Source organism: Mercenaria mercenaria, chromosome 18 (genome assembly GCF_021730395.1).
Source record: "Mercenaria mercenaria strain notata chromosome 18, MADL_Memer_1, whole genome shotgun sequence".
NCBI lineage: Eukaryota > Metazoa > Mollusca > Bivalvia > Venerida > Veneridae > Mercenaria > Mercenaria mercenaria.
The window spans coordinates 52752087-52779298 of NC_069378.1; the positions used below are offsets into that span (position 1 = coordinate 52752087).

The 27212-nt window shown below is 36.6% G+C and overlaps 1 protein-coding gene across 3 annotated transcripts in view; it reads right to left on the bottom strand.

Moving 5' to 3' along the window:
* Positions 1-27212, bottom strand: part of LOC123538768 (glycerol-3-phosphate dehydrogenase, mitochondrial-like) — an 80505-nt gene that overhangs the window by 37438 nt on the left and 15855 nt on the right. For all 3 annotated transcript variants that reach the window (XM_045323087.2, XM_045323086.2, XM_045323085.2), the window contains exons 3-10: positions 25723-25888; positions 24815-24939; positions 24181-24278; positions 22268-22431; positions 21703-21864; positions 12340-12484; positions 11893-11978; positions 2631-2738 (exon numbers count right to left, since the gene is read on the bottom strand). In XM_045323087.2, coding sequence (XP_045179022.2) covers positions 2631-2738; positions 11893-11978; positions 12340-12484; positions 21703-21864; positions 22268-22431; positions 24181-24278; positions 24815-24939; positions 25723-25888 — 1054 coding nt within the window. The remainder of the gene's footprint in view (positions 1-2630; positions 2739-11892; positions 11979-12339; positions 12485-21702; positions 21865-22267; positions 22432-24180; positions 24279-24814; positions 24940-25722; positions 25889-27212) is intronic.

Sequence of the window (27212 nt, forward strand, 5' to 3'; positions counted from 1 at the left end):
TCTGGTAAACACCCTATTTAATAGTCAATGGCACTGTCCAAGTTGAAAGTTTTTAGAAATTCAGCAGGGTAAGAGTTAAAACACAAACTGCAATGACATTAATATTCATTTAGAACATATTTTCATGGACATCATGATTGCTTCAATTATCAAAATCAAATACCAATGAACATATAAAATTCCATTCACTCTTTTTTTTTTTAGTCAACTAACAATTTTGATGAAAGTCACAAAATTTCATGCCCATTACTTCACCAGGTCACTGAATATTCTACCCAAGCAAGACCTTCAACCTGGAGAAGTAAATCCACCAATATTACAATGCTATTTTACATGTTATTTTGTAAGAATACAATATGTTGCCTATTTTTCAAGTAATTCTAGCAAAAAATCAAGTGTACAACCCTACATTTTTTATTGGCCGAATTTTTCAAAGAAAATCTTGAAATTCTGAAATATGGTGGTTTAATCAAATTCTAAATTGTAGAACAAATATTGATCATAACATGAACAAGAACTGGTATTTCATTCCAACATGAATATCATAAAATCGTTTTATTCTGTTGGAATAAATGTCTATTTTGTGGGAGCTTAAACTTCTTCGTTTCGAAGTTTAAAGATAAAAATAAATATAACTAGAAAATGCTTTTTTAAAAAAGCGCATGTCTCCCCCAATGCAAAGTCCTATAGGCATGAAGTCAATAGGGGTCAGGAGCGAAAGTCAAAGAGACACTGATGCAATAGGGATCATCTACTTGGCATGTCCACTCATCCCGCTTAATTTCAACACTAGTGGCTTAGTGGTTCTCAAGTCACTGTTCAGGCTCCTGTGACCTTGACCTTTGATCAAGTGACCTCAAAATAAATAGGGGTCATCTACTCTGCATGTTCAATCATCCTATTAAGTTTCAACATTGTAGGTCAAGTGGTTCTCAAGTTATTTCCAAAAAATGACTTTACATGAACAGGCCCCTGTGACCTTGACCTTTATTTGACTGACCCCCAAAATCAATAGGGGTCATCTACTCTGCATGTTCAATCATCCTGTGAAGTTTCAACATTCTGGGTCAAGTGGTTCTCAAGTTATTGATCGGAACTGGTTATCAATGTTCAGGCCCCTGTGACCTTGACCTTTAACGGAGTGACCCCAAAAACAATAAGGGTCATTTACTCTGCATGAAAAATCATCCTATTAAGTTTCAACATTCTGGGTCGAGAGGTTCTCTAGTTATTGATCAGAAATGGTTTTCCATGTTCAGGCCCCTGTGGCCTTGACCTTTAACAGAGTGACCCTAAAATCGTTAGGGGGGTCATCTACTCTGCATGACCAATCATCCTACGAAGTTTCATCATTCTGGGTCAAGTGGTTCTCAAGTTACTGACTGGAAACGGTTTTCAATGTTCAGGCCCCTGTGACCTTGACCTTTCACAGAGTGACCCCAAAATCGTTAGGGGTCATCTACTCTTTATGACCAATCATCCTATTAAGTTTCAACATTCTGGGTCAAGTGGTTCTCAAGTTACTGACCGGAAACGGTTTTCAATGTTCAGGCCCCTGTGACCTTGACCTTTAATGGAAAGCCCCAAAAATCGATAGGGGTCATCTACTTTGCATGTACAATCATCCTATGAAGTTTCAACATTCTGGGTCAAGTGGTTCTCTAGTTATTGATCAGAAATGGTTTTCAATGTTCAGGCCCCTGTGACCTTGACCTCTGACGGAGAGACCCCAAAAACAATAGGGGTCATCTACTCTTCATGACCAATCATCCTATCAAGTTTCAACATTCTGGGTCAGGTGGTTCTCTAGTTATTGGTTGGAAATGGTTTTCAATGTTCGGGCCCCTGTGACCTTGACCTTTGACGGAGTGACCCCAAAATCAACAGGGGTCATCTACTCTACATGACCAATCATCCTGTCAAGTTTCAACATTCTGGGTCAAGTGGTTCTCTAGTTATTGATCGGAAATGGTTTTCAATGTTCAGGCCCCTGTGACCTTGACCTTTGACAGAGTGACCCCAAAATCAATAGGGGTCATCTACTCTTCATGACCAATAATCCTACGAAGTTTCAACATTCTGGGTCAAGTGGTTCTCTAGTTATTGATCAGAAATGGTTTTCAATGTTCAGGCCCCTGTGACCTTGACCTTTGATGGAGTGATCCCAAAATCAACATTCTGGGTCAAGTGGTTCTCTAGTTATTGATCAGAAATGGATTTCAATGTTCAGGCCCCTGTGACCTTGACCTTTGATGGAGTGACCCCAAAAACAATAGGGGTCGTCTACTCCAGCAGCCCTACAACCCTATGAAGTTTGAAGGTTCTAGGTCAAATGGTTCTCCAGTTATTGCTCGGAAATGAAGTGTGACGTACGGACGGACGGACGGGCAGGGCAAAAACAATATGTCTCCTGGGGGAGACATAATTAATCTTTGAGTGTTTGGAACTGATTTTATAGACTGACACAAAAAAGAAGTCCACGAAAAATTCACCCAAGGATATTAGAATTTCACTGTAATACTAAACAGATTTAAGAATTATGAAAGGTAAGTTACATGTACAACTGCCACACTGATTTCATTTCATATGAAAAATAAACCCATAAAATAATCTCTGTGAAAAGATTTTACCTTCTACGTCTGGATGGAGATAATTTCTAACTTCATTTAATATAAACTGAATCTCTTTTTCTGTTGGCGCTGGTTGAAATGTAACACTACATGCATTGTCTGTCGTACCTGGAAAGTTAACAAAGTTTAGGTTATTCTTAACTTTGAAATTCCAAAACAGAAATATATACATTTTCACTATGAAATCTGGCAACAGAACAATAACAAATCTTAAACAAGAGCACCGCCTTGCGGGTGCTGATGCTCATCTGATTTTTTTGTATAACAGAAAAGTTGTCCTACCCATGATTTTCTAAGTCCAAAAAGGGCCATAATTCTTGCAAAAAGCAGGATGGAGTTACGTTTCTTAAAGTACAGAGTCAGCTTATGATGGTTAACAAATGTTGCAAGTTTCAAAGCAATAGCTTTGATAGTTTAGGAGAAAAGCTGACCTAAACATAAAACTTAACCAAGAAATCTGATATTTTCTAAGTACAAAAGGGGCCATAAATCTTGCAAAAAGCAGGATGGAGTTATATTTCTTGCTGTACAGGGTCAGTTTATGATGGTGAACAAGTCAAGTCAAGTCAAGTCAAGAATTTTATTTTGTAATTAAAGGCCACCGGCCCACAATACATAAACATACAAGTAATAAGACATATGGTTGTGCGCCCAGCATTTAAGAGATAGACAACTCTTTTAATAATGCAGGTTTAAATCAAGAGAGTATTCTCCCTATAACATTCACATCAATAATACATATATTTAGTAAATGTTAAACTATCACTGCTATTCTACAATGTAGAAAAGATACTGTAGAACCAATGTGTACCAGGTGTATAAATACTGATTACTAATTATATCAGATCAATCTTGGCTTTAGAAAAAGTGGAAAAATAGCATGAAATTCATATTTAACATCAATATGAGGTTCAATGTTTCAATATTTTTGTTTTATAAAGTGCTGACAGATATTTGTATAAGGAGTATATTAATGCCTCCCTGTTTCATTTCTAATTTCAATTTAGTAATTAATGATGCTTATGTATACAAGTATAGACCTGTAGTTTGTGTACCTGACCCCAATTTCCCGAAAAAACAACAAACAAAAAAAACCCAAGCAATACCGATCCAAGTCTGTTATCTCAAATGTCTGTGTTAGCTCTTTACGTGTTTTCAATGCCGACCCCTTCAGCTATAACAGTACATTATATGACCATTCCATAAATTAGAAGACAACAATTCTGAATTTAAAACAAGAGGGCCATGATGGCCCTATATCGCTCACCTGTTATCATTGCACTTGAGGACAAGAAGGTCCTCAGAAAAAATATCTAAGTCCAAAGGACAGGAACAACAAAGGGAAGAAATTTAACCAAAAAGAAAAAAAAATTCTTACAAGGTACAGATATGTCAAAATACACCTAAAAATTGGAGGTACCATCCATGTTGTACCACAGAAAAGTGGTCTCGGTTTTTCCCTACGGCCAATAATAAAAAAGTTACTAAAAATAAGCTATTTATAGTAACGTAAAAGGGAAGTAATTATAAAAAAAATATTGTAAGTGAACAAAAGAAGGATCTGCCAAATAAATCTGTTGACATAAATGAAATTTCAGATCAGTATCTTCATTAGTTATGGAGATATTCCCATTTTAATTTGAAATAAAGGGAGGTAATTTGACATTAAATCAGTCCATAGTTATCTACCCTGATTGGCTCAGTCCAACTAATGACAATAATGAAATTTCAAATAAGTCCTATAAGTACTTACTGATATAAATCCATTTTGATTACAATCAGGGGAGGTAATCAAGATATAAAATAACTCTGGAATCTACGATTGGATCTGATTTGTCATGGAATCCAAGATTTATTGTTGTTGAAGATATTTTGGAAGTTGGTATCAAATAAAACCATAAATGAAGTCTCTATATGGCTGCAAAAGCCAAAATAGCCAATTTTGGATCTTTAAGGGGCCATAACTCTGGAACCCATGAGGGAATCTGGCCAGTTCAAGAAAGGATCCAAGATCTTGTGGTAATACAAGTTATGTGCAAGTTTGGTAAAAATCAAATCATAAATGAAGTTGCTATTGTGCAGACAAGGTCAAAATAGCTAATTTTGGCCCTTTCAGGGGCCATAACTCTGAAACCCATTATAGGATCTGGCCAGTTCAAGAAAGGAAACGAGATCTTATGGTGACACAAGTTCTGTGCAAGTTTTATTAAATTCAAATCATAAATGAAGCTGCTATTGTGCAGACAAGGTCAAAATAGCTAATTTTGGCCCTTTCAGGGGCCATAACTCTGGAACCCATAATGGGATCTGGCTGGTTCAAGAAAGGAACCAAGATCTTATGGTGACACAAGTTTTGTGTAAGTTTGATTAAATTCAAATCATAAATGAAGCTGCTATTGTGCAGACAAGGTCAAAATAGCTAATTTTGGCCCTTTCAGGGGCCATAACTCTGGAACCCATAATGGGATCTAGCCAGTTCAAGAAAGGAACCAAGATCTTATGGTGATACTAGTTGTGTGCAAGTTTGGTTAAAATAAAATCATAAATGAAACCACTATCGTGCAGACACGAAATTGTTGACGGACGCACGGACGGACGGACTGACGACGGACGACGGACGAAGGGTGATCACAAAAGCTCACCTTGTCACTATGTGACAGGTGAGCTAAAAAAAACAAAGTATAAAAATAAGAGATATACCCAAGAAAACACTTAAGTTTGTTATATTGTGCTTATGTAGAAACGTGATATTTGCTTGACTGAAATAAGTACTACAGACAAAAACTACTAACCATAGTATAATTTAGCTAAAAATACATTGTTGTAGAAAAAATCAACATGAAATAACAATAAGTTAAGCAGCAGCATAATTTTAACAGACCCAAACAAGCAACTACCCAAGTTTCCTCGCGAAATTGGGGCCTGGTCTACCAAAGAAAGACAACTCTCAGGTATATTGCATATTACACAAAATGAGTATTCTCCCTTTAACAAAATGTGTAATCTATGTATTCAATAAATGTTGAACAAACACTGCTATTTTCTTAATTTTTTCAGGGTTGTCAGTTTTTAACAATTCATAAAAGTCATTTACAGTAGTACCTAATGTATACCAGTTGTATAGATATTGATTACGAATTGCATCGAATCTTGTACATTGGAAAAATACATGAAATTCACATTCTACAACATTTATATGAAAGTTTTCTACACAGTACTGACAGACTCTTGCATCCCAAGGGATATTTGTATGTCTACCTGTTTCAATTCTAAACTTATGGTTTGAACATCTAAATTTCGCATAAGCAATTTTATATTTTAAAGGTATATCAAGATGCAGATATCGTTCAGTATTCAATAGTGTTTTAAAGTGTTCACAGCGACTTGAACTGTTTATATCATTATGGCAATTTTGTCTAAAACAATCTAATAAGCGTTGTTTGAACACTTGAATAAACATATTGACATCACCTATATCTTGTACTATCCAGACATATCCAAAACCATATGTATACAGCATGTTTTTTACTTTAGTAGCCCAACATATCCGCCCTGCTTCATCTAGTGATTATAACATTTTGTAACAATTTTTAGGGTATCTGTTTTCTGCCATATGTAATAATTTACACCAATACCTGATACAATTTGTAAAGTATGTTATACATAAAGGGAGGCAACTGCATTCCCCGAGAGCAATACAATTATTAGTAGTAATATTTACATGAAGATGCTTCTTACAAAAGCTGTTATGCACAGCTTCAATAATATGAGAATACTGATACCCCCAGATCTGAGACCCGTAACATAAAATTGGTTTCACTACCGCATCAAAAATCTTAAACGATTCATGCGTAGGGAAATATCCAAATGGTTTTTGATAGCGAATAATTGAAAATATGGATTTCTGAACTTGAGCAGCCAACTTATCCTGTGCAGAACTCCAAGATAATTTGGGTGTGAACAATAATCCCATATACTTATAAACAGAGGTAATATTAACTACTTTCCTTCTGAAAAACCATTTTTCATAATTCCTAAGTATGCCACCATTACGGAAGACAATAATTTCTGTCTTATCAAGCTTTACCTCCATACCAGTACTCTGACAAAACATATGTACATAGTTTAACTGCCGTTTCAGTACAGTTTGCTACATCATCAGCAAATAATAGACATATGATATCAGGAATATCATTAGTAATAAAGATACCTGACCCACAATTTTCCCGCAAAAGGGTTGTTAACTCATCAATGAATAATGTAAAGATTGTTGAACTTGACTTATCCCCTTGTCTTGTTCCGATGTTACATGGAAAAAAGTCTGTAGTCCCACCATTTACTGTTTTAACACAAGATTGCAGATTACAGATTACTATACATAACCTTTAGTAAATGAAGGAAATTACCATGCAGTAAATGAAGGAAATTACCATGTAGACCTTTCTTTTCTAGTGATTCAAATAACTTGCAGTGATTTATTTTGTCAAAGGCCTTACGGAAATCTACATATAAACAAGAGCACCGCCTTGCGGGTGCTGACGCTCATCTGATTTTTTTTGTGTAATAGAAATATTGTCCTACCCATGATTTTCTAAGTCTAAAAAGGGCCATCATTCTTGCAAAAAGCAGGATAGAGTTATGTTTCTTGATGTACAGTGTCCACTTATGATGGTGAAAAACTGTTGCAAGTTTTAAAGCAATAGCTTTGATAGTTTATGAGAAAAGTTGACTTAAACATAATACTCAACCAAGAAAATGATTTTCAAAGTCCAAAAGGGGCAATAATTATTGCAAAAATCAGGATGGAGTTACGCTGCTTGCTGTACAGGGTCAGCTTATGATGGTGAACAAGTGTTGCAAGTTTCAAAGCAATAGCTTTGATAGTTTATGAAAAAAAGTTGACCTAAACATAAAACTTAACCAAGAAATCTGATATTTTCTAAGTCCAAAAGGGGCCATAAATCTTGCAAAAAGCAGGATGGAGTTATGTTTCTTGCTGTACAGGGTCAACTTATGATGGTGAACAAGTGTTGCAAGTTTTAAAGCAATACCTTTGATAGTTTAGGATAAAAGCTGACCTAAACATAAAACTTAACCAAGAAAACTGATTTTCTAAGTCCAAAAGGGGCCATAAATCTTGCAAAAAGCAGGATGGAGTTCTGTTTCTTGCTGTACAGGGTCAACTTATGATGGTGAACAAGTGTTGCAAGTTTTAAAGCAATACCTTTGATAGTTTAGGATAAAAGCTGACCTAAACATAAAACTTAACCAAGAAAACTGATTTTCTAAGTCCAAAAGGGGCAATAAATCTTGCAAAAAGCAAGATGGAGTTATGTTTCTTGCTGTACAGGGTCAGCTTATGATGGTGAACAAGTATTCCAAGTTTCAAAACAATAGCTTTGACAGTTTGGGAGAAAAGTTGACCTAAACATAAAACTTAACCAAGAAATCTGATATTTTCTAAGTACAAAAGGGGCCATAAATCTTGCAAAAAGCAAGATGGAGTTATGTTTCTTGCTATACAGGGTCAGCTTATGATGGTGAACAAGTATTCCAAGTTTCAAAGCAATAGCTTTGATAGTTTAGGAGAAAAGCTGACCTAAACATAAAACTTAACCAGGCAACGCCGACGCCGACGCCGACGCCGACAACCGCTCAAGTGATGACAATAACTCATCATTTTTTTTCAAAAAATCAGATGAGCTAACAATAAAAACGACCACCCTTTTTGGAGAGATATTTCTGTACCATTGCTTGTAATGAAAATATATTGTCTACCGCAGAGTACCCATGCTGAAAACCAGCCTGAGATTCATCAATTTTACTGTTCATTTCAGCCCAGTCATAAAGTCGCTTATTCACAACACCTGAAAATATCTTATACATGACATTTGTTATAGAAATACCCCGATAATTCCCTGGATTACCAGTCGATCCAGATTTGTATACAGGACAAATAATACTTCTACCCCAAGAATCTGGGAAACTACCTGTTTCCATAATTCTATTAAACAGAGCATGTAAATATGGTGCTATGAGAACCTTAGTATATTTAAAAAATTCTGACGGAATACCATCAATACTGCAGCTTTTACCATTTATCAACTTTGTAATGGAATACCTTATTTTATCAACTGAACAAGTGTTCCAAGTTTCAAAGCAATAGCTTTGATAGTTTAGGAGAAAAGCTGACCTAAACATAAAACTTAACCAGGCAATGCCTACGCAGATGCCAATCAAGTGATGACAATAACTCATCTTTTTTTTTTCAAAAAATCAGATGAGCAAATAACCTTTCGTGTATTTCAAATTTTGGGTCTCATTTCAAAGACTTAAAGCTTGTCTGAATGTCCTATATCAGTCCTATTTAGGTCCTATTAAACTTGAAACACTAAGAGGACACATTATCAAAACAAGGGCCATGAAGGCCAAAAGTTTTCCATCTGATGTTGACCTTCTGTTGAAGTTTAATGATCTATTAAATGGACCATCAGAAGAAGCTGTTTCAAGGTGTTTCTATTTTTTACCTCTGGTGGTCAACTAATGCCTTCATATGGAATCATTTGAACAACGATGAATGACTGAAACCAAACAACTGACAACTGCCAATGATTTCTTTGTGTATGTGTTCAATTTTAGTAATATTTTCTGTCATATAATCAATGGTGTCTACTTGTAGCAGTGAGCATACTGCCCATTATGGTGCTGCCTCACTGGCATGTCATACTGCTGACATGTGACATGATACCCCCTCCAGTCGCATTATAGTGTCATCGGGCTAACTTGTCCCAGAACTATCATTTTAATGCCGAGCACCAAGTACGGAAGCTCACAGTAATAGTTTTATTAACCAGGTTTTCGTGAAAACCTGAGTTATTAGATTGGGGTATGTCGCTGGTCGGGCGGGCGGATGGGTGGGCGGCGGCGGCGTCAAACTGGTGTTTCCAGTCAATAACTTTTGTTTCAGTAAAGATATTTGAATAAAACTTGGTGTGTATGTAGCTTATATCAAGACAAAGGCTGGGATTGATTTTGGGGTTTCTGGGGTCAAGGTCAAGGTCACTGTTACTTAAAATAGAAAAACGGTTTCCGGTCAATAACTTTTGTTTCGGTAAAAATATTTGAATAAAACTGGGTATGTATGTAGCTTATATCAAGACAAAGGCTGGGATTGATTTTGGGGTTTCTGGGGTCAAGGTCAAGGTCACTGTTACTTAAAATAGAAAAACGGTTTCCGGTCAATAACTTAACTTAGGAATGAGCTATCATGATGAAACGTGGTGTATAGAAAACTTATATAAAGTTGTAGCTTGGGATTGATTTTGGGGTTTTTGGGATCAAGGTCAAGGTCATTGTTACTAAAAATAGGGTTAGGGTTAGGTTAGGGTTAGGGTTAGGGTTGTGCTTTAAAGTGGTGCACTGTGATTCAGTATACTTTTTTATTCTTATGAAAAGTGTTGAAAACCTGGTTTCGTGGCATTGCCGCGTTTCTTGTCTTCTTTGCTATAACTTTGCTGGGAGTGAACCAATAACCTCAAACCCTCAAGGCAGATGCTCTCACACTAGGTCACCAAGGCAGTCAGCTATCAAGGGAAGCCTGACAGTTCACCTATACCCAAAGTGAGACGAAACCTTGATTTAGGTGAGCTAAAAAGACAATGTTAACCTTTAGCCTGGTGGCAGCAACTGGTTTTGTGCAGACCAAGATGGATGTGCAGGCTGATCTTGGTCTTAACTATTCGCTATTCAGTTAGCAAAAATTCAGTGAACACCCCTTTGAATAAGAAGTGGTATTACCCAATTAAATGACGGACCAGTCCATTGTAGCAGGGTAAATAACAAGAGGACCATGATGGTCCTGAATCGCTCACCTCTTCCCACATGACCCAGTTTTGGGTATGACGTTGTTTTTTCTATTATTTGACATAGTGACCTAGTTTTTGAGCTCATATGAACCAGTTCTGAACTTGACCTAGATATTATCAAGATAAAAATTCTGACCAATTTTCATGAAGATCCGTTGAAAAATATGGTCTCTAGAGAGGCCACAAGGTTTTTCTATTATTTGACCTATTGACCTAGTTTTTGAAGGTAAATGACCCTGTTTTGAACTTTAGCTAGATATCATCAAGGTGAACATTCTCACTAATTTTCATGAAGATTTTCTATTTTTATACCTACTGGCCTAGTTTTTGACCGCACGTGACCCAGTTTCGAAACTGACCTGGATATCATCAAGGTGAACATTCAGATCAATTTTCATGAAGTTCCATTGAAAAATGTGGTCTTGAGAGGTCAAAAGATTTTAATAATTTTAGACCTACTGACCTAGTTTTTGACCGCAGTTGACCCAGTTTCAAATCTGACCTAGATATCATCAAGATGAACATTCAGACCAACTTTCATACAGATCCCATGAAAAGTATGACCTCTAGAGAGGTCACAAGGTTTTTTTTATTATTTGCCCTACTGACCTAGTTTTTTAAGGCACGTGACCCAGTTTCAAACTTGACCTAGATATCATCAAGGTGAACATTCTGACCAATTTTTATGGAGATCCATTAGTATCCAAAAGTATGGCCTCTGGAGAGGTCACAAGGTTTTTCTATTTTTAGACCTACTGACCTAGTTTTTGACCGCACATGACCCTGTTTCGAACTTGACCTAGATATCATCAAGATGAACATTCAGACCAACTTTCATACAGATCCCATGAAAAATATGGCCTTTAGAGAGGTCACAAGGTTTTTCTATTATTTGACCTAGTTTTTGATGGCACGTGACCCACTTTCGAACTTGACCTAGATATCATGAAGATGAACATTCAGACCAATTTTCATACAGATCCCATGAAAAATATGGCCTCTAGAGAGGTCACAAGGTTTTTCTATTATTTGACCTACTGACCTAGATTTTGATCGCACATGACCCAGTTTCGAACTTGACCTAGATATCATCAAGGTGAACATTCTGACTAACTTTCATGAAGATCTTGTGAAATACATGGCCTGTAGAGAGGTCACAAGGTTTTTCTATTTTTAGACCTACTGACCTAGTTTTTGACGGCACGTGACCCAGTTTCAAACTTGACCTAGATATCATCAAGATGAACATTCTGACCAACTTTCATAAAGATCCCATGAAAAATGTGACCTCTAGAGTGGTCACAAGCAAAAGTTTACGAAAGCACGGACGGACGACGGACACCGCGCGATCACAAAAGCTCACCTTGTCACTTTGTGACAGGTGTGCTAATAATTACCTGCTAATGTAACATTTTGCCATGGTAAAAAGAAAATGATTCTTCCATCACTGGTTGCGGGATCTAGCAGACCCATACTGTGTGGACTGAAAAGATATAACGAGGTTTTAAAACACCCATACAGTGTAGATTGAAATATATAACAGAATTTTGCAGACATGGCAAGGTTTGGGCAGACAAATTCTTTCTGGGCTAAAAGTATAAGATTTAAGCAGACCCATTCCATGTGGATTGAAAATAAATATCAATAATTCAGTACTCCGATACTGCATCTATAGACTAGAAAAGTGACATGGTTTCAGAACACTGGTACTATGTGGATTAAAAATAAATGGCAAGATATTTTAGCAGTCCTATTTTGATACAAAATGGTTCAAATTGTCCTCTAAGGCTATTAGGATATCTAGTTCAATGCTGTTTCTTTGGATGTATCTACAATCTACATACCTGTAATAATCTGGTAAAACAACATGAACACCGGAACTTGGTTGACAGATCTTTTTTGTTTCCGGACTCCCCATCGTACGTATTGAGTCAGTGTATGGACCGGTTGCATTGATTACACACCTGGCTTTCACATCCATTTCTTTTCCTGAAATGTAGTTTAAATACATGGTAAGTAAAAGGTAAAGTCTACATTCAGCTAGTTTGGTTTAAGTGTAAAGAAAGCTCATTACTCATTTCAGTCATTTTCAAGTTTGGTTCCTGGTGTCATATGAGGACAGTTAAAGATTTAGTTAAATTAGTTTAATTTAGTTTAAAGATAAAGTTAAAGTTTAGCCCCCGATCTCCAGGATGATCTGCAAGCACTGTATCCATAAGACAAACCCTCCCTTCAAATACAATTACGAAATATCAATTTACTAACAAAACGTGTATGTCACACATGTTAATATCAATCTAAATTATTAAATTTGGACTTAATAACCTAGAGGTTGTAACGATACATCCAGTTGGGTGCATTGTCTTTCATTATCGAGTATTACTGCAAATTTTTTTTCTGAAATGTCATAGTTTATATGTTGTATACATAGAAACATTGCATTTAAAATATAAAAGAAAAGTGGAAAGTAGAAAAATCAAGAGGGCCATGATGGCCCTATATCGCTCACCTGTTAACATTGCACTTGGGGACAAGAAGGTCCTCAGAAAAAATATCTAAGTCCAAAGGACAGGAACAACAAAGGAAAGAAATTTAACCAAAAAGAAAAAAAAATTCTTACAAGGTACAGATATGTCAAAATACACCTAAAAATTGGAAGTACCGTCCATGTTGTACCACAGAAAAGTGGTCTCGGTTTTTCCCTACAGCCAATAATAAAAAAGTTACTAAAATAAGCTATTTATAGTAACGTAAAAGGGAAGCAATTCAAAGAAAATTATTGTAAGGAAACAAAAGAAGGATCTGCCAAATAAATCTGTTGACATAAATGAAATTTCATATCAGTATCTTCATTAGTTACGGAGATATACCCATTTTAATTTGAAATAAAGGGAGGTAATTGACATAAAATCAGTCCACAGTTATCTACCCTGATTGGCTCAGTCCAACTGATAACAATAATGAAATTTCAAATAAGTCCTATAAGTACTTACTGATATAAATTCATTTTGACTACAATCAGGGGCAGTAATCAGATATAAAATAACTCTGGAACCTACGATTGGATCTGATTTCTCATGGAATCCAAGACTTATTGTTGTTGAAGATATTTTGGAAGTTTGTATCAAATAAAACCACAAATGAAGTCTCTATATGGCTGCAAAAGCCAAAATAGCCAATTTTGGATCTTTAAGGGGCCATACCTGTAGAACCCATGAAGGAATCTGGCCAGTTCAAAAAAGGAACCAAGATCTTGTGGTGATACAAGTTGTATGCAAGTTTGGTTAAAATCAAATCATAAATGAAGTTGCTATTGTGCAGACAAGGTCAAAATAGTTAATTCTGGCCCTTTCAGGGGCCATAACTCTGGACCCCATTATGGGATCTGGCCAATTCAACAAAGGAACTGAGATCTTACGGTGACACAAGTTTTGTGCAAGTTTGATTAAATTAAAAAAATAAATGAAACTGTTATTGTGCAGACAAGGTCAAAATAACTAAGTTTGGCCCTTTCAGGGGCCATAACTCTTGAACCCATAATGGAATCTTGTCAGTTCAAAAAAGGAACCAAGATCTTACAGTAATACAAGTTGTGTGCAAGTTTGGTTAAAATCAAATCATAAATGAAGCTGCTATTGTGCAGACAATGTCAAAATAGATAATTCTGGCCCTTTCAGGGCCATAACTCTGGAACCCATGATGGGATCTGGCCATTTCAGGAAAGGAACCAAGATCTTATGGTGATACAAGTTGTGTGCAAGTTTGGTAAAAATCAAATCATAAATAAAGCTGCTATTGTGCAGACAAGGTCAAAATAGCTAATTTTGGCCCTTTCAGGGGCCATAACTCTGGAACCCATAATGGGATCTGGCCAGTTCAAGAAAGGAACCGAGATCTTATGGTGATACAAGTTGTGTGCAAGTTTGGTTAAAATAAAATCATAAATGAAACCACTATCGTGCAGACAAGAAATTGTTGACGCACGCACGCATGCACGAATAACGGACGAAGGGTGATCACAAAAGCTCATCTTGTCACTATGTGACAGGTGAGCTAAAAACACTAAAACTTAATAACTTTATGTAAATCTGATCATAAATCAATTTAAATTTTGCAGGGATCTGAACTAAGAAATTTTGTTAGAAATTTCAAAGCAAAGATACTATAAAATATGACATTTTCAAAAGACTGAAAGTTCCCTATTTATTGAAGTAGAAATAGTTTGCAAGGTAAGATACCAAACCTGAGATTATTAATATCAATAACATCAATTCCACGCAATCAAAAGTTTACTTTCGTGACTACAGTCAGGTAACACAAGAGGGCCATGATGGCCCTATATCGCTCACCTGTTATCATTGCACTTGAGGACAAGAAGGTCCTCAGAAAAGATATCTAAATCCAAAGGACAGGAACAACAATGGGAAGAAATATAAGCAAAAAGAAGAAAAAAATTCTTACAAGGTATAGATATGTCAAAAAACACCTAAAATTGGAGGTACCATCCATGTTGTACCACAGAAAAGTGGTCTCGGTTTTTCCCTATGACCAATAATAAAAAAGTTACTAAAAATAAGCTATTTATAGTAACGTAAAAGGGAAGTAATTAAAAACAAGAGGGCCATGTGGCCCTATATCGCTCACCTGTTATCATTGCACTTAAGGACAAGAAGGTCCTCAGAAAAAATATCTAAGTCCAAAGGACAGGAACAACAAAGAAAAGAAATTTAACCAAAAAGAAAAACAAAATTCTTACAAGGTACAGATATGTCAAAATACACCTAAAAATTGGAATTACCATCCATGTTGTACCACAGAAAAGTGGTCTCGGTTTTTCCCTACAGCCAATAATAAAAAAGTTACTAAAAACAGGCTATTTATAGTAATGTAAAAGGGAAGTAATTCAAAAGAAAACTAGAAAATCCTTTTGTAAAAAAGCGCATGTCTCCCCCAATGCAAAGTCCTATAGGCAAGAAGTCAATAGGGGTCAGGAGCGAAAGTCAAAGAGACACTGATGGTTGGCTGCAATAGGGATCATCTACTTGGCATGTCCAGTCATCCCGCTAAATTTCAACACTCTTGGCCTAGTGGTTCTCAAGTCACTGTTCAGGCTCCTGTGACCCTGACCTTTGATCAATTGACCTCAAAATAAATAGGGGTCACCTACTCTGCATGTCCAATCATCCTATTAAGTTTCAACATTGTAGGTCAAGTGGTTCTCAAGTTATTTCCAAAAAATGATTTTACATGAACAGGCCACTGTGACCTTGACCTTTAATAGACTGACCCCAAAATCAATAGGGGTCATCTACTCTGCATGTTCAATCATCCTATGAAGTTTCAACATTCTGGGTCAAGTGGTTCTCAAGTTATTGATCAGAACTGGTTATCAATGTTCAGGCCCCTGTGACCTTGACCTTTAACGGAGTGACCCAAAAAACAATAGGGGTCATTTACTCTGCATGAACAATCATCCTATGAAGCTTCAACATTTTGGGTCGAGAGGTTCTCAAGTTATTGATTGGAAATGGTTTTCCATGTTCAGGCCCCTGTTGCCTTGACCTTTAACAGAGTGACCCCAAAATCGTTAGGGGTCATCTACTCTGCATGACTAATCATCCTATTAAGTTTCATCATTCTGGGTCAAGTGGTTCTCAAGTTACTGACCAGAAATGGTTTTCAATGTTGAGGCCCCTGTGACCTTGACCTTTCACAGAGTGACCCCAAAATCGTTAGGGGTCATATACTCTGCATGACCAATCATCCTATTAAGTTTCAACATTCTGGGTCAAGTGGTTCTCAAGTTACTGACCGGAAATGGTTTTCAATGTTCAGGCCCCTGTGACCTTGACCTTTAATTGAGTGACCCCAAAATAGATAGGGGTCATCTACTTTGCATGTACAATCATCCAATGAAGTTTCAACATTCTGGGTCAAGTGGTTCTCTAGTTATTGATCAAATTGGTTTTCCATGTTCAGGCCCCTGTGACCTTGACCTTTGATGGAGTGACCCCAAAATCAATAGGGGTCATCTACTCTTCATGAGCAATCATCCTATGAAGTTTCAACATTCTGGGTCAAGTGGTTCTCTAGTTATTGAACGGAAATGGTTTTCAAAGTTCAGGCCCCTGTGACCTTGACCTTCAATGGAATGACCCCAAAATAGATAGGGGTCATCTACTTTGCATGTACAATCATCCAATGAAGTTTCAACATTCTGGGTCAAGTGGTTCTCTAGTTATTGATCGGAAATGGTTTTCCATGTTCAGGCCCCTGTGACCTTGACCTTTGACAGAGTGACCCCAAAATCTTTAGGGGTCATCTACTCTTCATGATCAATCATCCTATGAAGTTTCATCACTTTGGGTCAAGCGGTTCTCTAGTTATTTATCGCAAATGGTTTTCAATGTTCAGGCCCCTGTGACCTTGACCTTTAATGGAGTGACCCCAAAATAGATAGGGGTCATCTACTTTGCATGTACAATCATCCAATGAAGTTTCAACATTCTGGGTCAAGTGGTTCTCTAGTTATTGATCGGAAATGGTTTTCAATGTTCAGGCCCCTGTGACCTTGACCTTTGACGGAGTGACCCCAAAAACAAAAGGGGTCATCTACTCCAGCAGCTCTACAACCCTATGAAGTTTGAAGGTTCTAGGTCAAATGGTTCTCCAGTTATTGCTCGGAAATGAAGTGTGACGTACGTACGTACGGACGGACGGATGGAAGGACGGACGGACGGACAGAGCAAAAACAATATGTCTCCTGGGGGAGACATAATTATTGTAAGTTAACAAAAGAAGGAGCTGCCAAATAAATCTGTTAACATAAATGAAATTTCAGATCAGTATCTTCATTAGTTACGGAGATATACCCATTTTAATTTCAAAAATAAAGTGAGGTAATTTGACATAAAATCAGTCCACAGTTATCTACCCTGATTGGCTCGGTCCAACTAATGACAATAATGAAATTTCAAATAAGTCCTGTAAGTACTTACTGATATAAATCCATTTTGACTACAATCAGTGGAGGTAATCAGATATAAAATAACTCTGGAAACTACGAATGGATCTGATTTGTCATGGAATCCAAGATTTATTGTTGTTGAAGATATTTTGGAAGTTTGTATCAAATAAAACCACAAATGAAGTCTCTATATGGCTGCAAAAGCCAAAATAGCCAATTTTGGACATTTAAGGGGCCATAACTCTGGAACCCATGATGGAATCTGTCCAGTTTAAGAAAGGAACCAAGATCTTGTGGTGATACAAGTTGTGTGCAAGTTTGGTTAAAATCAAATCATAAATGAAGTTGCTATTGTGCAGACAAGGTCAAAATAGCTAATTTTGGCCCTTTCAGGGGCCATAACTCTGGAACCAATTAGGAGATCTGGCCGGTTCAACAAAGGAACTGAGATCTTATGGCAACACAAGTTTTGTGCAAGTTTGATTAAATTCAAATCATAAATGAAGCTGCTATTGTGCAGACAAGGTCAAAATAGCTAATTCTGGTCCTTTCAGGGGCCATAACTCTGGAACCCATAATGGAATCTGGCCAGTTCAAGAAAGGAACCAAGATCTTATGGTGATACAAGTTGTGTGCCAGTTTGGTAAAAATCAAATCATAAATAAAGCTGCTATTGTGCAGACAAGGTCAAAATAGCTGATTTTGGCCCTTTCAGGGGCCATAACTCTGGAACCCATAATGGGATCTGGCCAGTTCAAGAAAGGAACCGAGATCTTATGGTGATACAAGTTATGTGTAAGTTTGGTTAAAATAAAATCATAAATGAAACCAATCGTGCAGACAAGAAATTGTTGAAGGACGGATGGACGGACGGACGCACACATGACCGACGACGGACGAAGGGTGATCACAAAAGCTCACCTTGTCACTATGTGAGAGGTGAGCTAAAAAATATTATAAGTGAACAAAAGAAGGATCTGCCAAATAAATATCTTGGCATAAATGAAATTTCAGATCAGTATCTTCATTAGTTACGGAGATATACCTGTTCTAATTTGAAATAAAGGGAGGTAATTTGACATAAAATCAGTCCATAGTTATCTACCCTGATTGTCTCAGTCCAATTAATAACAATAATGAAATTTCAAATAAGTCCTATAAGTACTTACCGATATAAATCCATTTTGATTACAATCAGGGGAGGTAATCAGATATTAAATAACTCTGAAACATACGACTGGATCTGATTTGTCATGGCATCCAAGATTTATTGTTTTTGAAGATATTTTGGAAGTTTGTATCAAATAAAACAACAAGAGCACCGCCTTGCAGGTGCTGACGCTCATCTGATTTTTTTGTATAATAGAAATATTGTCTTACCCATGATTTTCTAAGTCTAAAAAGGGCCATCATTCTTGCAAAAAGCAGGATAGAGTTATGTTTCTTGATGTACAGTGTCCACTTATGATGGTGAAAAACTGTTGCAAGTTTTAAAGCAATAGCTTTGATAGTTTATGAGAAAAGTTGACTTAAACATAATACTCAACCAAGAAAATGATTTTTTAAGTCCAAAAGGGGCAATAATTATTGCAAAAAGGAGGATGGAGTTATGTTGCTTGCTGTACAGGGTCAGCTTATGATGGTGAACAAGAGTTGCAAGTTTCAAAGCGATAGCTTTGATAGTTTAAGAGAAAAAGTTGACCTAAACATAAAACTTAACCAAGAAATCTGATATTTTCTAAGTTCAAAAGGGGTCATAAATCTTGCAAAAAGCAGGATGGAGTTATGTTTCTTGCTGTACAGGGTCAGCTTATGATGGTGAACAAGTGTTGCAATATTTAAAGCAATAGCTTTGATAGTTTAGGATAAAAGCTGACCTAAACATAAAACTTAACCAAGAAAACTGATTTTCTAAGTCCAAAAGGGGCAATAATTCTTGCAAAAAGCAGGATGGAGTTATGTTTCTTGATGTACAGGGTCTGCTTATGATGGTGAACAAGTATTCCAAGTTTCAAAGCAATAGCTTTGATAGTTTAGGAGAAAAGTTGACCTAAACATAAAACTTAACCAAGAAATCTGATATTTTCTAAGTACAAAAGGGGCCACAAATCTTGCAAAAAGCAAGATGGAGTTATGTTTCTTGCTATACAGGGTCAGCTTATGATGGTGAACAAGTATTCCAAGTTTCAAAGCAGTAGCTTTGATAGTTTAGGAGAAAAGCTGACCTAAACATAAAACTTAACAAGGCAACACCGACGCAGACGCCGACAACCGCTCAAGTGATGACAATAACTCATCATTTTTTTTCAAAAAATCAGATGAGCTAATAAATAAAGTCTCTATATGGCTGCAAAAGCCAAAATAGCCGATTTTGGACCTTTAAGGGGCCATAACTCTTGAACCCAAGAAGGAATCTCGCCAGTTCAAGAAAGGAAGCAAGATCTTGTGGTGATACAAGTTGTGTGCAAGTTTGGTTAAAATCAAGTCATAAATGAAGCTGCTATTGTACAGATAAGGTCAAAATAGCTAATTTTGGCTCATTCAGGGGCCGTAACTCCGGACCCCATTATGGGATCTGTCCAGTTCAAGAAAGGAACCGACATCTTATGGTAACACAAGTTTTGTGCAAGTTTGATTAAATTCAAATCATAAATAAAGCTGCCATTGTGCAGACAAGGTCAAAATAGCTAATTCTAGCCCTTTCTGGGGCCTAACTCTGGAACCCATTATGGAATCTCGTCAGTTCAAGAAAGGAACCAAGATCTTATGGTGATACAAGTTGTGTGCAAAGTCTGGTTAAAATCAAATCATAAATGAAGCTGCTATTGTGCAGACAAGGTCAAAATAGCTAATTCTGGCCCTTTCAGGGACCATAACTCTGAAACCCATAATGTTATCTGGCTAGTTTAAGAAAGGAACCAAGATCTTATAGTGACACAAGTTTTGTGCAAGTTTGGTTAAAATCAAATCATAAATGAAGCTGCCATTGTGCAGACAAGGTCAAAATAGCTATTTTTGGCCCTTTCAGGGGCCATAACTCTGGAACCCATAATGGGATCTGGCCAGATCAAGAAAGGAACCAACATCTTATGGTGATACATGTTGTGTGCAAGTTTGGTTAAAATAAAATCAATAATGAAACCACTATCGTGCAGACAAGAAATTGTTGACGGACGGATGCACAGACGAAGGATGATCACAAAAGCTCACCTTGTCACTATGTGACAGGTGAGCTAAAAATATAGCAAAAACTAGAGCTATCACTAAAGGTGATGAATGTACCCCCCGCATGCACTGACACTGTACATTGCAATTTGACGCACACAAGAGTACATTGCAATTTGATGCACACAAGACTGCATAATTATGTGGACTGTATGTATATAGACTGTATGTATACAGTATAGTAACAAAAAACAAAGTCCCATAACTATGCAGAATATTTATCTAAAAGAATGTAACATGCACCATGCACAACTTAGGGTTGGTACTGATCACTTGTGTGAAGTTTCATTAAATTGTGTGTAAGGGTTTGGTAGATTAGGCACACACAAGATTGCATATGCAGACTGTATGTACATAGTATGTTAACAAGAAACAAAGTCCCATAACTCTGCAATTTTTGTCGCTGAAAGAACCTAACATGCCCCATACACAACTACTGTTGTTACTGATCACTTGCGTGAAGTTTCATTAAATTGTGTCAAGGGGATAAGGAGAGATGGTGCGCACAAGATTGTGTCTATGTATATAGTATAGTAACAAAAAAACAAAGTCCCATAACTCTGCAAATTTTTTTCTGAAAGAACCTAACATGCCCCATACACAACTACTGTTGTTACTGATCACTTGTGTGAAGTTTCATTAAATTGTGTCAAGGGGATGAGGAGAGATGGTGCGCACAAGATTGTGTCTATGTATATAGTATAGTAACAAAAAAACAAAGTCCCATAACTCTGCAAATTTTTTTTCTAAAAGAACCTAACATGCCCCATGCACAACTACTGTTGTTACTGATCACTTGTGTGAAGTTTCATTAAATTCTGTCAAGGGGATAAGGAGAGATGGTGCGCACAAGATTGCATCTACGGACAAACGGCCAGACGGACAGACAGACAGACAACCTGAAACCAGTATACCCCCCCTTACAACTTTGTTGTCGGGGGGTACAATAAGTATGTCCTAAGAAATATTCTGATTTTTAAGTAGTAATTTTGAGCATACTACATTCTCAAAGTACCTGTGAGTCTGTCCTTGACCCTAGCCCCTGTGATCACATCTTTTCCTTCAGCATCCTTTGTTCTGTGAAGTTCAACCACTTGAGTATAATTTAATGTAACGCCGCCACGACGTGCCGTCGAAATCGCAAGTGAAATGTTCATCCTAGCATCATCATGCTGACCTACAAACAAACCAAATAATTTAACCCTTACCATGCTAAATTTCTGTAATGGACTTATTATCAGGTCCATCTTTCAATTAGGCAGTACCATTTATCATTTGAAGGGATGTTTACAGAAAATTCACTGACTGAATAGTAAACAGTGCAGACCATGATCAGACTGCACTGGTCGCAAAGGCAGAATCACTTGCCACCAGCAAATTAAAATTTGTTTCTACTTGGTTTTGGCATTTTACATCTAAATTCCAGATATGTATAAGACGTTTTACCAGTACTGAAGTAACTAAAACTGCTATGAAATGTTAAAGGAAGTGAACTTCAAATAAAATGACTGTTGGTCACCATGACCTATTGACCTATTCAACATTTAAACATTGGTCACAAATCATCAAACGCATCTTACCATCATAGTAAACTAGTGCACCAACAAGTTTTTCTTTTTTCAACATTGGAAAAATTTCAAGCGCTTTCTTCTTTGAAAGAAAATAGCTGGGCTTCAACCTCTGTTTCCCAGCAACGAAATCATATGCTTTGATTCCTGCCCAGTAATATGGCACCTGCCAGTATCTGAAATTATGTAAAAACAATTGAAATTTTATCTTTGAATTTTTTGGGAAAACTTAGGAATTGACTTATCTATAGACAAAATACCATCACATCAGATTTTTGAAATCGGGAATGGAATTTCTTTCAGTCTGAAGTAATGTATAGCTGCTAATGGAAATCGAAAGATAACAGTTTCTACAATCAAGCCTTATACTACACAGCAAAAACTTCCATGAACGACATTTTTATATATTCACTGGCATGTTTCCAGATGTATATCACTTTAGGCAATTTGTTTTCTCTCAACAATCAATAAATGTGGAAACTGTGAAAGTGATCAGTGGAACAAACTTACTGAAATATGAATTTTGCAAGATATTACAGATGTCTTTTTTTCAGTTTCACATTAAACATTTTTGCCAAACTTGCTTGAAATGGACATGTTGAAATTTTTTATCTCGTTTGTTGGAGTGAAGATTTAAAAACTTCATAGAACTTTCTAACTCACTTTTGCCTTTACTTTTTATTTACAACTGATGATAAAATACTAGGTGCTGTCCAGTCACTGGATAAGAATATATTACTGGACAAACATAATTACGGCTTTATTTCAATTATATTGAAGTTATATGCTTATCGGAAACATTCGGCATTTTGTTTTGACTGTCATATATCAGCATTGATCTGACAAGTAAGTTTTACACGAAATATCATACCAAATATCACCTGTGTTTACAAAACTTCTGTCTTCTGACCTTTGGGTATTTGAATGTCAGTGCGCATATTCAATATTCATTAATTTTAACGGCACCAAGTGGGTCTCAAACAATTTATTAAAGCACAGATCCCTGGAACCGCAGACGACAATTTTCTTTTCGATTTATTCCTCACAGGCAAAGGAAAAGTTGGTTCAATTATTTGTGAAATACTGTTTTTACAAAATGAATCAACATCTGCATCATTTGCTTGGCCATGTTTTGAATACTGAAATATGGGTAAATGGCCAGAAAACACAATCAATTTATACATATTTACCCTCACTTCAAGCCTCAACTGTATCAAAACACATTTATTGGATTTTCAGAAAACAGCACAAACTGAAAAACTGAAATAATTTGATTTTGTAGAATAAGCTCCAGAGACATTTTCTGCAGATGGAATTTCATTTAAAATGGTAACAAGGGTAAAATACTGCTGTTTAGTTCAAACCTGTGTATAGTTTAACCCTTTGAATAATGTATGAAAACGTTTTTAGAAGGCACAGAGGAAAGAATGACATAACCAATGATTTTTTTTGTTAAAAATGTCATCGTGAAATAGTATTATCTATCTTCCAAATATGTGTCATATGACTATTCTGCCATGTTGATAAATGAGGTGCGTTTCATTACCCCTTTCGAGCCTCAAAATATTCAGTGTTTTACATCCATTGTTTGAGTTTTTAATGTTCAAATGATGAATGAGCTGAAGATATAACGGGTCAACAGTAAGTATTACAAATTTTGAAAAAAAAGTCATGCAATTTTGCAATGCAGACCAAATGTGGAGCATTTTCTTAAACTGAAACTTGACTTGTAAACTAGTAACATGATTGGGAAGGAGTAGGTCAGATGTGGAGTTATTTCTGCTGAAACTTACTTGTATACTGGTGACATGATTGGGAAGGAGTAGGTAAGATGTGGAGCTATTTCTGTAGAAACTTACTTGTATACTGGTAACATGATTGAGAAGGAGTAGGCCAAATGTGGAGGTATTTCTGCTGAAACTTACTTGTATACTGGTAACATGATTGGGAAGGAGTAGGCCAGATGTGGAGCTATTTCTATCAAGTTTGCCCGTTCAGCAAGTGCTTCTTTCACCATCCGATACTGAAAACAACAAGAATTATCTAGAACAATTCAGGAACAAATGATAAAAGGACTTGCAATAAAACCTGTATTAAGCAACCATCCAAAGTGGCAAGTGGCTGCTGCGGCAGGTTAAATGCTATTAGATACTTAGTGTGCAGCATTAAGTTTCTTGATACTTGCTGCAACACTATGTAGCCTATGGTAAGCATTGATGAATTCAAATTGTTTGCTTCTCAATCTATGGTTTTGTGCTTCTCTCATGTCAGGAAGCCATTCTGACAACTTACAAATTTTCTGCAGTTCTACCATATAATTTTCTAATAGAAGAGAAACATTTGAGGATGCTATATGTATGGAGTTTGAACAAGCTTCTTTTTTCTCCTTGAATTCTGTTTGCAGAAGTTTCTAGGTATCTCTTTATCTTTAAAGCCGACTTATACCAAAACTTTACGTTAGTGGTTCAAGAAACTGTCTAACAAGAGTTGCCAGAAAAATGAGGCAGCAACAATATGTGACTTGATGTCCCACCCTTCAAAACCGTAAGTAATACTTGCCTGTTCTATATCAAGATTGAAGACAGCTTTTTGTAGGTAGCGTACACCTCCATGTATCAGTTTGGTGCTCCTACTTGACGTCCCAGATCCAAAGTCGTACATTTCAACCATGGCAGTCTTCAAGCCTGAGAAAAAAGAATAAAGGCAATATTTCAACTGCTTGGAAAATAGTGTTTAAACTTTATCCATGTGTACATGTACCTAAGTATTCGTATTCCTGGTATTTCAATCTGGTTTTAGAAATTTATGCACAAAAGGTCTCACTAAAAAGTAATGAAGCAGAAATGCATTTAGCGGCAATTACTGTTATAACAGTTTCCTGATGGTGGAATTGTCTGCAATGATTCAGATTATATGGATATTTTCTTGTAAGTCACAAGGGAACACTAAACTTTCTCGAGGAGACAATTACGCTGTATCTGGAATCTTCAAGTATAAACACTTGATCTTATTCAAATATATTCAATATTCATAAAACAAAGTCAGGAAAGTATTAAAAGCTAGAAAGCAAATGCTTACTTCTGTTTACAACATTTTGGACTACCAAACAGCCCCCTCTCAAATCACCCATACAGATATGCTAACCTCTGCCTCCAGCACCTAGGCCACACCACAGGCTGAAGTTTTGCCAAAATCATCAGAACTTACCTCTGCTTGCAGCATCTAGGGCCAATCAATAGCCTGAAGTGCCACCCTCAATCATCAGAACTTACTACTGCTTAAAATATCTATGGCCGCTCCACAGTCTGAAGCCCCACCCCCAATCACAAGATCTTACCTCTACTTACAGCATCTAAGGCCAACCCACAACATGTAGCTCCACCCACAATCATCAGAACTTACCCCTGCTTACAGCAGCTACGGCAACCCCACAGCCTGAAGCCCCACCCCCAATCATCAGAACTTACCTCGGCTTACAGAATCTAGGGCAACCCCACAGCCAGAAGCCCCGCCTCCAATTACGAGAACATCAAACTCCGTTTTCTGTAAACTCTCTAGCTGTTGCTCTCTAGTAGGTAAAGGTGCCCATCTGAACTTCTGCTCATCTGCATCATTTATGGCTGCAACAAGTTGCTGCAAAATCGAAAAAATATTTCTTTAAGCCTATGAAAATGTTCGTATGTTTGTTAAAATGTAACTTAAAAATACATTTCAACAATATTTCTGGTATGTAATAGTTCAGCTAATCTATCCAATTTTTCCCAGATTCTGTACCAGGCCAGTATCTGAAGAATATCTGCAAGTATCTGAAAAGGTACCATTATAAACCAGCACAAATATAATGTTGTTTGTCAAATCCTAGTAAAAAAAACAAGAGACTACCAGACAAATGGAGACCTTAAAATGTACTTCTTTATTTCTGGGAAGGAGGAGGGAGAGAGTAGCTATCTAATCAGAATCAAAGCCTAAGCAAACTTAACACTATAAGTCTACCTCAAACAGACCAGCAATAAAATTGACAATATTTATTTTACAAACAGCTCTTGTTTTCAACTTAAATTTAATGTTTGAATTAGGGCTGTCATCGATAGAAACGATATCGATGTATCAACGATTTTTTTTTTTGTCGATCGATTATCGATTCCCATTTTCAAAAATCGATATTTTACAGGGAGAAAAAACTACCCAAATAAACACTCAGACCCTAAAAAACCACTTAAGTTCACAAAGTTGTAAATTTGGATGAATGCAAAAAAGGAGGTAAGGCAAAGATGTTATTAATTTTTATGTATTTCTTTTATTTCATAAATACAAATACAACACAATCAAACAGAAATATGGAAAGAAGGCAATAAAACTTAAAATAGCATTTACAGGGAGGTATATAGTATTATATGAACAAATAGGTCGTTAATCTAACTTAATAATCAATATATCGATGTATCGTCGATATTTGTCTTCTGATATATCAGTTTCGTCGATACGCCTAAGACCCAATCAATGACAGCCCTAGTTTGAATTATATTTCAGTTATAGGAAACATGACACTGTTATCATTCAAAAAAAGGCCGTCAATGCTTAAATTAACTGCATCTTCAACATTAATTGTTCACTTAACTGACTTTTCTTTACTGTTTTAAAGACTTCAGTTACTGTGACTTTGACCTTTGACATACTGACCCCCAAAAACTGACAATACAGATTATCCACTTGCCACAAGCAATCATCCTATGAAGTTTGAAAACTGTAGGCCAAAGCATTCTCTAGTTATGACGGGACACCGTTTTCAGTCTGGAGATCAATGGCACCTTGACCTTGACCTTTGATTTCCTTTGGTCGGTAGGGGTTCCCTATTGTTTGTGGGGACCACAAACAATAGGGAACCCTACCGACCAAAGGAAATCATCCTACAAAATGTTGAATGAATGCCAAAGTATTCTTTAGTTAATGAACAAAA